This window comes from Chiloscyllium punctatum, chromosome 22 (assembly GCF_047496795.1).
Source record: "Chiloscyllium punctatum isolate Juve2018m chromosome 22, sChiPun1.3, whole genome shotgun sequence".
Classification (NCBI taxonomy): domain Eukaryota; kingdom Metazoa; phylum Chordata; class Chondrichthyes; order Orectolobiformes; family Hemiscylliidae; genus Chiloscyllium; species Chiloscyllium punctatum.
Window position 1 is genome coordinate 27597150 of NC_092760.1, and position 12513 is coordinate 27609662.

General features: G+C 44.1%; 1 protein-coding gene across 1 annotated transcript in view; it reads right to left on the reverse strand.

Moving 5' to 3' along the window:
- The window catches only part of fbxo3 (F-box protein 3), a 55570-nt gene that overhangs the window by 17309 nt on the left and 25748 nt on the right, over nt 1–12513 (reverse strand). The window contains exons 6-8 of the mRNA XM_072591930.1: nt 7239–7284; nt 5828–5912; nt 5015–5137 (exon numbers count right to left, since the gene is read on the reverse strand). Coding sequence (XP_072448031.1) covers nt 5015–5137; nt 5828–5912; nt 7239–7284 — 254 coding nt within the window. The remainder of the gene's footprint in view (nt 1–5014; nt 5138–5827; nt 5913–7238; nt 7285–12513) is intronic.

A 12513-nucleotide genomic window follows, 5' to 3' on the forward strand; every position in this document is an offset into this window, starting at 1 on the left:
AAACAAGATCTCACTGCATTCCCAGATAACATTCTTCACTGTGAACTGTACCACCAATCTCAGTGTCATCCACCAATTTACTAACCATACCTCCTAAATTCTCATCCAAATCATTTATATACATTATGGATAACAGTAGACCCAGTATATTATAATAAAGACCCTCTATCACCACCCTCCGTCTTCTACCGTCAAGGCAATTTTTGTATCCGGAGTCAATAGATAGATGGTTAGAAAAACACAGCAGGTCAGACAGCATCTGAGAAGCAGGAAAGTCAACACATCTGACCGAAACCTTTTGTCAAGTCTGGGGAAGGGGAGCCAAAAGTTAAAATGGGGGGGGGGGGGGGGGGGGGCAGTTGGTGAGATGATGGTAGGTGGATGCATTTAGGAGTTATTGTGATTAATCAGTGGGAAGAGTGGAGCCAATAAGTGAGCAGGAAGCTCAGCTCAGGTCAGGTCAGGGAGTTGAGAGGAAGGCTGGGATTGGAGAGATTTTGAAGCTGGTGAAGTCCATGTTGAAGCCACTGGGCTGTTAGCTCCCCAGGTGAAGTATAAGTTTACGTTTGCTTTCACTCTGACAGTGGAGGAGACCAAGGATGGACATGTTACCAGGGAATGAGAGGGGCAATTAAAATGGATGGCAACAGGAAGGTCCCAGCTGGTTGATGTGTGCACAGCACAGGTGCTCCACGAACCAGTCCCTGAGTCGGTGTTTGGTCTCCCTGATATAGAGGAGACCACATCAGGAGCAACTGATACAGAAGATCAGGTTGGACGAAGTGCAGGTCAAACTCTGATGAATCTGGAAGGATTGTTTGGGGTCTTCGACACAAGTCACAGTGGAGGTGTAGGTGCAGGTGGTGTACCTCTTGCAATTGCAACGAAAGGTACAGGGTGTGGTGGAGAAGTTGTGGGGAGTGTAGAGTTGATAAGGGAGATGCAAAGTGAACAGTCCCTGCAGAAAACGGACAGGGGTGGAGAAGGAAATATCGTTCTGATGGTGAGGTCTGATTGTAGGTGACAGAAATTTCAGAGGATGATGCACTGGATTCGGAGGTTGGTGGGGTGGTACATGAGGACTAAGCAGTCTCTATCCTTATTGTTGGGAGAAGAGGGTCTGAGGACAGAAGTGTGGGAAATGGAGGAAATGCAGTTGAAGGCATCCTTAAATACCGAGAAAGGGAAACTACGGTCCCTAAAGAAAGAGGATATCTAGGAGGTCCTGAAATAGAATGCTTCATCCTGGGAGATGTGGCAGAGGTAGAGGAATTGAGAGTATGGGATAGCATTTTTGCAGGAGGTGAGAAGAGATGTAGTTGAAGGTGTTGTGGGAGTCAGTGGATTGGAAGTGGATGTGAGTCGATTTCTGGAGATGGAGATGGAGGCAGAGAGGCCCAGGAAGGGGAGGGAGGTGTTGGAAACAGTCCGGGGGTGAATTTGAGGTGGGGTGGAAGGTGTTAGCTAATTTGGTGAACTGCTCAAGGTCCTCATGGGAGGTTGAGGCAGAGCCGATGTAGCTATCAATGTATCAGAGAAAGAGAGGAGGGATGGGGCCAGTGTAGTTGTGGAAGAGGGGCAGTTCCACAAATCCTACAAAGAGACAGGCCCATGTTGGGCGCCCACAGCCACTACTTTGGTTTGCAGGAAGTGCGAGGAATCAAAGGAAAAATTGTTGAGGATGAGGACCAGTTCTGCCAAGCAAATGTGTGTGTCAGTGGAGGGTCTGCTTAGGCTCTCCGTGTCGGGGATATAGGTGTAAAGGGCCTGTACATCCGTGGTAAAGTTGACGTGTTGGGGGCTGGGGAATTGAAAGTTTTAGAGTGCATGGGTAGTGTCACCTGCATTCCTATCTGGATCCAACTATCACCATCCCACCTATCCTCTCCCTAGCCCCAACCCCTTCACTCCATTTACTTCTGGACTCCCTTCCCCCATTCTGACAAAGGGTTTCGTTCCAAAATGTTGACTTTGCTGCTCCTCAGATATTGTCTGATCTGTTGTGCTTTTCCAGCCTCACATCTATTGACTCTGACTTCCAGCATCTGCAATCCTCACTGTCTCCAATTTTGTATCCAATTGGTTAGCTCTTCCTGAATCCTATGAGATTTAACCTTACTCAACACCCTACCATGTGGTACCTCGTCAAAGGCCTTGTTAAAGTTCACATAGTCAACATCTATCACACTGGCCTCATCTACTTCCGTGGTCACCCCTTCAAAAAGCCTCAAATCCATGACACATGATTTTCCACATGCAAAGTCAAGCTGACTATCCCAAATGAGTCTTTGCCTCTCCAGATGCCTGTAGAGGCCCCTCTAACAATTAACCCACCCCACATGTTAGGCTCATCAGTGTGTAGTTCCCAGGCATTTCCCAACAACCTTTCTTAAATACTGACACAATATCAGCCAACTTCTAATCTTCCTGCACTTCACCAGTGGCTGCCATTGATACAAATATCTCCACTAGAGGCCTTGCAATTTCCTCCCTAGCCTCCCACAAAGTCCTAGATGCACTTCATCAGGTCCTGAGGATTTACCTACTTTAATATGTTCTAAGACTGACAGCACCTCCTCTTCTATGTGGACTCTCTTCAACACATCACTATATTTCCCCAAGTTCCCTAGCATCCATACCTTTCTCAACGCGAAGTACTGGCACAAATTATTCATTTAGGATCTTACCCATCTCTTGCGACTCCGCACTCAGACAGCCTTGTTGATCTTTAAGAGGCCCTATTGTCTCCCTAGTTACTCTTATGCATTCACGTACCTGGAGAATCTCTTTGGGCTGCTAAAGCTATAGCCCTCCTGACTGCTCTTAGTTGTACACTGACACCCTCTATACTGCTCAAGCAATTTGCTTGCTAACAACTCCCTATACATGTCATCTTCTTCCTTCTTTATCTTGACCAGAGCTTCAATACCTTTAGTTATTTAGGGTTCCTTACTCTCCATTCTAACAAGGATATGCTGGCCCTGAACTCTCATTAACTCACTTTTGCAAGTCTCCCACTTGCCAGACATCCCTTTGCCTGCCAACGGTCTCCCCCAAACAACATTCAAAAGTTCCTGCCTAAGACAATCAAAACTGGCCTTGTCCCAGTTTAGAATCTTAACCTGTGGACCAAACCTACTCTTTTCCATAGCTATTTTAAAAATAATGGAATTACGGCCACTCTTCCCAAACTGAAGGCCCACTATCACTTGCCCCTATCACTTCTATCACTTGCCCCTCCTTATTTCCCAAGAGGAGGTCAAGTTTTGCTCCTTCTCTGATAGGGCCATCCACAAACTGCATGAGGAATTCGTCCTGAACACACAAATTTATCTCCATCCAAGCACTTAACACTATGACAGTCCCAGTCATTGTTTGGAAAGTTAAAATCCTTTACTATTCTTGCAGTTATCTGCAATCTGCTTACATATTTGTTCCTCAATCTCCAGTGACTATTGGGGACCCTGTGGTACAATGCTATCAAGATGACCTTCCCCTTTTTATTTCTCAGATCCAAGCTGGAGTCCTGCCACATCCAGTTGTGAATCAGTAGTGCATTATTATACAACTCACTGGAGGAGGAGATTTCACAAATATCCCATCCTCAATGATGGAAGAGCTCAACACATCAGTGCAAAAGATAAGGCTGAAACATTCAAATCAATCTTTGCAGAAGTGCCAATCCATCTCAGACCCCTCCTACTGGAGGTCAGTCATCTCAGCTACAAGACATCTTTGCAGGAGTTCCTCAAGGTGGTGCCCTAGCCTAACCATCTTCAGTCGCTTCATAAATTACCTTCCCTCCATTATAAGTGGGGATGTTTACCAATGACTGTACAATATTCAGTACCATTCATGACTCCTCAGCCACTGAAGCAGTCCATGTTCAAATGCAGTAAGGTCTGGACAATATCCAGGCTTAGGCTGGCATGTGACAAATAACATTGAAACCACAACAGAACCAGGCAATAACCATCTCCAATAAGAGAGAATCTAACCATCTACTTCTGACATTTACTGGTGTTATCATTACTGAATGCCCCACAATTAAGATGCTGGTAGTTACCATTGACTAGAAACTAAACCAGAATTGCCATATAAATACTGCGGCTACAACAGCAGGTCAGATTCTAAGACTACTGCAGCATTAGCTCACCTCCTGACTCCCCAAAGCCTGGCACTAATCTACAAGGCAAGATTGTGACAGAATAATCCCCAGTTGCCTGAAAGTGCATTTCTAACAAGTGCACCATTCATGCCTGTTTGCCTGGCACCACATCCACCATCTTCAACATTCATGCCCTTCCCCACCAACACTCAATAGCAGACGTATATGCTATCCAAAAGATCCTACAGAAATTCACCAAAGATCCTTAGACGACACCTTCCAAACTCACAACCACGACTATCTATAAATGTGGGCAGCACATACATGGGAACAAGTTCTGGTCCTGACTTTGGAACTACAAGTAATTCCTCCATAAAGTTATGTTCTTGTACAGCTCCGCATTATAGAAAATCGTGCTTTAGAAACAGCACTTAAATGTGTTGCCAATGGAATCGCCAATATGTTTTAAAAGTTTGCTCTTTAGAAACAGTGCACCCAATTCCTCAGACACATTCCAGCGAATTCACATCAACAAAGCACACATTATGGAAGAATGACCTGTATATTGGCCATTCCTTCACTGTCACTAAATGAAAATCCTAGATAGTCAATGTCTGACAGCACAGAGTACTCCTACACCTCAAGGACTGCAGTCGATCAAGGAGGAAACACTACCCTCACATGCCAATTAGGGAAGGGCAATAAATGTTTACCCAGTCACATCTGGTCCGCATGAATTAAGAATGAATTAAAAAGGGGTGCATTTCCATTCGGAATTTAAACCAATATGATAACCATTTGTACAACAGATTCAGTCCAATTCCACAACTTTTAAGTTGTTCTAAAGTCTCTAATCTGGCTCAGACACAGCTGATAGGGTTGAAGAAGAAAGGCCAACATAAATACCTGATTCTGTATGAGAAGAAATAATGTGGTGGGTGCACCGAGCTCAATTCTGGGAGGAAGGAGGTGGCTACAGATATGATAATATCCCCAGTTCGAGCCACCCAACTTTCGTCATGAATGTACCTGTGAAAGAGAGAATCACGTCAATAGAGAATGAATTGGCCTACAGGAGAGTAGCCAGCAAGAAACCTGATCAAACTGGAACAGGACCATATACATCTGGTGGGAACACAAGGGCCACATACACATGGTAGGCATACATAAATTACTACACACTGTCTGCACACAATCATTTAAATAATTTAAAGCAAACTGAATTAGGATCTGAAATGGAATAATGTGCAGGGTTATGAGAAGGCTGGGGAGTAGCATTAATTGAATTATTTAGGTGCAGACACAGTGGGCTGAGTGGTCTCCTCTTCCACCAGAACAAATCTGATTCAGAGAGACATTGTCAGAATGAGACACATGCATACTGCCATATGTGCTTGCATATGCATAGAGACATGCTCCCTCAGATCCACACAGACTTCCAAATGCAATGTACAAGCACTCCCATGCAATGTAGTGCAAATAGTGCACATACACACTCCAAACACAGTGTAGAAGGCACCCGATGTGTGTACGCAAATAAAGTGCAGCTTATGAAACAGACACAAATAAATATGCATACCCATGTGCATATGTTTATGCCTTGTAGCCTTACACACAAAGACATATGTGTGCACAACACAAAGCACAGCGAACAAGGTGTAAACAGACAACCCCCTCCCCCCATGCACACCCAGAAAAGAAATGTATAAGCACACTGACCGGAATATCTGGTCTCGGATGATGGGATATCGCCCTGAAATTACATTGTGGACAAACTTGGTGAACCATTCTGTGAATGAGGTGCCTGGAAACAGGAAAAATAACATTAACTCTTCATCAACTTGGCCTTGTACTGCAGTGAGAACTATTAACCTTTTGTGACATGACCTTGTTCAACAGTGAGAACAAATCACATTTTGCAATGGAAAACATTCACGCTTCACTGCCCAATCTTACACTGTCCTACTTCTACAGAATCTGGAGAGACCTACAATACGTACAAATAAAACCCACTGTAAGCCTAATTTTTGAGAGAGGGAGAAGCCAACCCAACAGGCTAATGGAATCCGCTCAAAGCTGGTGAAATCAGAAACTCTGGATTTGGTGAAGACACTATTCCGTATTCATTAGACGGCACAATAGTGGTCCACAGAATACAGCAAAGGCCCAAGCTGACAAGAGACTACAGAACTGTGGAATTAAATCACATCATAAATTAACAGCTTGATCATAGAGTCCTACAGCATGGAGACAGCCCCTTCAGCCCAAAGGTGCACCTCGGCCAAAAAGTCCATCCACGCGAACTCAGTTTCTCTGAACTTAGCCCATATCCTTCTAAACCTTTCATATCCATGTATTTGTCCAAATGCCTTTGAAATGTTGTTAATGTACACGCCTCAACCACTTCTGCAGCGTGTAAAAACATTGCCCCTCAGGTTCCCTTCTATTCTTTCCCCTCTAACCTTAAACTGATGTCCTCTAGTCCTCAATTCCCCAACCCTGGGAAAAAGACTGAGTGCATTCACTCTATCCAGGTCTCTCATGATCTTATACATTTCCATAAGATTCCCCCTTCAGTCTCCTATGCTCTAAAGAAAAAGTTCCTACCTTGTCCAGCCTCTCCCTAAAACTGACCCTTGAGTCCTGGCAACATCCTTGTAAATTTTTTCTGCACTCTTTTCCAGTTGAATCCTTCCTATAGCAAGGTGACCAAAACTAAACACATGTACAGCCTCACCAACATCCTATACAACTGCAACTTTACTTTCTAACTTAACACTGAATGCCCTGACTGAAGGCCAGTGCGCCAAAAGCCTTCTTCATTGTCCTGTCTACCTATGATTCCACTTTCAAAAAACCATGCACCTGAACTCCAAGGTCCCTCTGGTCCATTACACTCCTTAAGGCCCTACCATTCACCATGAAACTCCTACCTTGCTTTGACTTTCCAAAATGCGACACCTCACACTTATCTATATTAAGCTCCATTTGGTCAGTCTGTGCACTTAAGGAAAGGTGGAAAAGTCAGATACAAAGGACTATCAAAATAAGCTGGTTTCATTCACTGGCAGCTGAAGAGTAGAGTCCAATTCCACAACAAGAGAAGGGTCAGGCAATTGGAACTCCATACCTGTGAGGAACATGTCAACAACAGACGGATCGCAAGCCATCTGATTCTGTGGAAGAGAGGAGAACCATATCATTCTGGGTACTACCAGATAGGAGTAACACAGCACATACACACATCATCCTATGAGCTGATCAGGCAGGAGGAAGAGAGCAGACACACACCACTCTGAACACTGATCAACCAGCATTTGCAGAGCTTACAGTCATAGAAACCAACAACACAGAAAAGGCCCTTCGACATTTGCATTTGTGCCGTTCAAGAACAACCGTCTAAAACTACACTAATCCCATTTATCTGTACATTGTCCATAAACTGGATCACCCCTCAGCATCCTCTGATCCACTGAAAACAAACCCCAACCTATCCTGCGTCTCTATAAAACAGACCTTCCATCTCAGGAAACACCCTGGTGAATCTCCTCTGCATTCTCTACAGCACAATCACGTCCTTCCAATATTGTAGTGACCAGAACTGCGCACAGTCTTCCATCTGTGGCCTAACCAATGGTTTATGAGATTGCAACAAGACTTTCCATGCTCCTACATTCTATACCCTGGCTAAAGAAGGCAAGTATCCCATACCCTTTCTTCACCATCCTGTCTACCTTTGCTGACACCTTCAGGGATCTATGGACTTGTATACATAGGTCCCTTTGTCCCTCAGTACTCCTTAGGGACTTGCCACGCATTATGTGTTGAAGCTCCAAAAATGCATCATAGAATTGAAGAATCCCTGTGGCAAAAGGCCATTCGACCCATCAAGTCTGCACCAAACCTTCAAAGAGCATCCCACCAGACCCAGCCCCCACTCTATCTCCATAACCCATTTCTACCTATCCTACATATCCCTAGATACCACAGCATGATCACATCAACTACTGGAAACAGAATATCCTTTTTTACCCTGTCAAAACTAACCTGCACATCTATGGACTGTGGGAGGAAACCAGGACACCCGGAGGAAACCTACACAGATATGAGAAGAACATGCAATCTCCACATAGACAGACACTTCACATCCAAGGCTGGAATAAAACCAAGGTCCCTGGTGTGGAGAGGTAGCAGCGTTAACCATGGAGCCATTGTACCACCATCACCTCACACTTCTCAGGATTAAATTCATCTGCCATTGCTCTGCCCAATTTACCAGCTGATCAATATCTGAGACCTCCCACACCAATCCCTTTGGTACACCACTGTCACAGGCTTCCAATCACAAGAAAAACCCACCATCACTCATTGTCTCCTAACATGCAAGCCGATTTTTGAGCTGGTTTGCCATCTTGCCTTTGATCTCGTGTGATCATGTGGACCTTGTTAAAGGCCTTACTGAAGTCCACGTAAAGCACACCAGCTGCACTACCCTCATCAACATATTTAGTCATCTTTTCAAAAACGTTCAGGTAGAACCATAGAATTTTACAGTACGAGAGGCGACCATTTGACACATGCCTGTACCCAGCTCACGAAATAGCTGCCCAGCTAGTTCCACTCTCCGGCCCTATCTCTATAGCACTTTAACTTCATCGCTTTCAAATATATGTATTTGAAACCTCCTATGGAATCTGTCTCCACGACCCTCTACAAAACTTAACAACTCTCTGAATAAGAAGTTTCTGCTCATGGCCATTCCAAACTCGCTTGCTGACAACCTTGAAGTTGTACCAGTGACTAGAGATCACATCAACTACTGGAAACAGAATATCCTTTACCCTGTCAAAACTGTAGTAATTTTGAACACCTCATCCTTTAATTTTCTCTGCTCTGAAGAGAATAAGCCCCCATTTCTCTAACCTTTCCTTGTATTAGCGAGTTTTGAGAAGATTTGTAGCTTGGGTTGAGGTTCTGGATCCTTGGAAACCCCCATCCTTCCCTTGTATTTAAAATCCCTCATTCTTGGTACCATTCTAGTAAATCTCCTTTGAACTCTCTCCACAGCTTTAACACCTTTCCTTAAAAAAAACGGTGCCCAGGACTGAAGACAACCCACTCCAAATGTGGCATGACCAATGATTTGCATAAAAGTGTAGTCTCACTACCTTGTTTTTTTTATGCTCTGTGGCTCCACTTATAAATCCAAGGATCCTGTAAAGCCTTCTTACCAATTGTTTCAACTTGGCTGGCCACCTTCAGAGAATCATGCACATTAAAACCAAGGACAGTCTGCTTCTGTACTCTACTCAAAATTGTACCATTAAGCTCTGTATTGTCTCTCCTTGTTCCTTCTGCCAAAATGCATTATCTCATATTGCATTGCATTGAAATTCATCTGCCAGGAGCATGCCCATTTGTTCAACTTGTCAATGTCTCTTTGAAGTCACTCAATGCCATCTTCTGGAGATGCCGGTGTTGGACTGGGATGTACAAAGTTAAAAATCACACAACACCAGGCTATAAATTCTGTGACTTACAATCGTGTACTCCACAACCACCTGATGAAGGAGCAGCGCTCCGAAAGCTAGTGCTTCCAATTAAACCTGTTGGACCATAACCTGGCGTTGTGAGATTTTTAACCTAATATCATCCTCAATTCACGATTCTCCCTAACTTAGTATTTGCAAAATTAGAGATTTTGTCCTCAACACCCATCTCCAAATCATTTATAGAAATCAGAAAACGAAGGGTCCCAACACCAAACCCTGGAGAATACCATTTTCAACTCATCTCCAATCTGCGAAATGCTCATCTATACCTACCTTCTCTTCCCTACCTTTTAGCCAACTTCTGATACATGCTGCCAAGGACCCATCAATCCCAAACATTTCTAAATTGTTAACCAACCTGCTATGTGACACTCTATCAAATGCCTTCTGAATGTCCAAACATAAAACGTTCAGAGCATTACCTTCATCCACTGCTTGTGTGACCTCATCAAAGAATTAATTACATTTGGAAGACAAGACCTACCCTTAGCTGAAAATGTGTTGCTGGAAAAGCGCAGCAGGTCAGGCAGCAACCAAGGAGCAGAAGAATCGACGTTTCGGGCATGAGCCCTTCTTCAGGAATCAGGCTCATGCCCGAAACGTCGATTCTCCTGCTCCTCGGGTGCTGCCTGACCTGCTGCGCTTTTCCAGCAACACATTTTCAGCTCTGATCTCCAGCATCTGCAGTCCTCACTTTCTCCTCGAAGACCTGCCCTTAACAAAGCCATGTTGACTATCTAGCATGAACTTATTTTCGCTTCAATCAACCCTACTTCCTGAAGAAGGGCTCATGCCCGAAACGTCAATTCTCCTGCTCCTTGGATGCTGCCTGACCTGCTGCGCTTTTCCAGCAACACATTTTCAGCTCTGATCTCCAGCATCTGCAGTCCTCACTTTTTCCTATACATTACATACCCCCTTTTTCTTCATTATCTCATCAATATTCTTAGTCACCCAGGGTATTCTAGCTTTGGATACTCTATAGTTATTTTCATGCTTTTCACCTCTACATTAAAATTCACCCATTTCTCATATATTGCTTTATCCACTAAAATGCATCTTCAATTAATGTACTCCAGTTAAACTTTTAGACCCTGAAAATCTGCCCTTTTCCAGTCTGGGATCCTAATCTATGACTGAATTTTATCCTTTTCCAATTTAATATTGAACTTTATTGTATTTTGTCAGACAGGATCTCCCTGTAACAAATCCATCCCGACTATCCAAGATCAATCCTTACTTTTCAAAGCATTCTTCAGATTTTTCTATTAACTTCCCTAACACTGATGTCAGACTGACTGGTCTGTAATTACCTGCCATACCCTGCTGTCTTTCTTGAACAAAGGAACTTTAGCTAATCTCCAATCATCTGACACTTCATCTGTGGCCAACAAAGTTTTAAGTACCTCCACCAGGATCCCAGCAATCGCCTTTCCTCCCATATCAGCCTGGGATTTCTCAGGCCTTGGGAATTTACACAACTTTATATCTGCAAAATCATCGAATAGCTCCTCCTTATTAATCTTAAATTACAGAATCTCACCACCCCAACTATAATCTCCAGCTACAATGTTTTTTGCCTTTGTCAGTACGCTGCTCGTTGGATGCTGCCTGAACTGCTGTGCTCTTCCAGCACCACTAATCCAGTATTTGATTTTCAGCATCTGCAATCATTGTTTTTACCACATTCATTTAAGACCCTACCCATGTCCTCAGGCTCTATGCACAGGTTGTCCCTTTGGTCTCTAATAGATCCCACTCTTTTCCTAGTAATCTTTTTATTCTTATTACAATTATTAAAGGTCTGGGGGTTTTCCTTGATCCTATCTGTCAAAGATATTCCATAGTCCCTCTTTGCCTTCCTAATTTAGGACAGAGAACAATGCAGCACAGGAACAGGCCCTTCGGCCCACGATGTTGTGCCGAACATGATGTGAGAGGTGCTGCAGTTTGGGAGATCAAATGTTAAGGGAAGGTATATGGCTAATAACTAATCCCTTCTGCCTGCCCTTGGTCCATTTCCCCCGACTTCTTACATATTCATGTGTTTATCTAAAAACCCCTTCAAAGCCCCTGTCGTATCTGCCTCTACCATCACCCCTGACAGCGTGTTCCAGGCACCTACCAATTCCTGCTCCTCACATCTCCTTTGAACTTTCTCCCTCTCACCTAAAATGCATGAATTCTAGTCTTAGACATTCCAACTCCGGGAAAAAATTCTGATTGTCAACAACCTCATAATTGTATAAACTTCTATCAGGTCTCCCTCAACCTGCGCCGCTCCAAAGATGACAACGCTAGTTTGTCCAGACTTTCCTAACAGCTTACAATGTGTAATCCAGGCAGCATCCTGGTAAACCTCTTCTGCACCCTCTCCAAAGCCTCCACATCCTCTTTGTACTGCGGTGACCAGAATTTGAATGCAGTGCCACCCTCACAAACTTTTATAATCCTGCAACATCGCTTCCTTACTTTTGTACTCATTGCCCCAACCAATAAAAGGCAAATATGCCAAATATCCTCTTTTACCACCCTATCGCCTTGCTTGGCCACTTTCATGGAAGCATGGACTAGTACCCCAAGACCCCCCTGTACAACAGTGCTGTTAAGGGTCCTCCTATTAGCCATATACCTTCCCTTAACATTTGATCTCCCAAACTGCAGCACCTCTCACATGCCCAGATTGAGGCTGTACAGTGCTACCTCACTGTTCAATTCCAGCCTCAGGTAACTGGCTGTGTGGAGTTTGCACATTCCCCCAGTGTCTGCATGGGTTTCCTCCCACAGTCAAAAGATGTGCAGTTTAGGTGGATTGGTCATGCTAAATTGTCCATACTGTCTGGGGATGTGGAG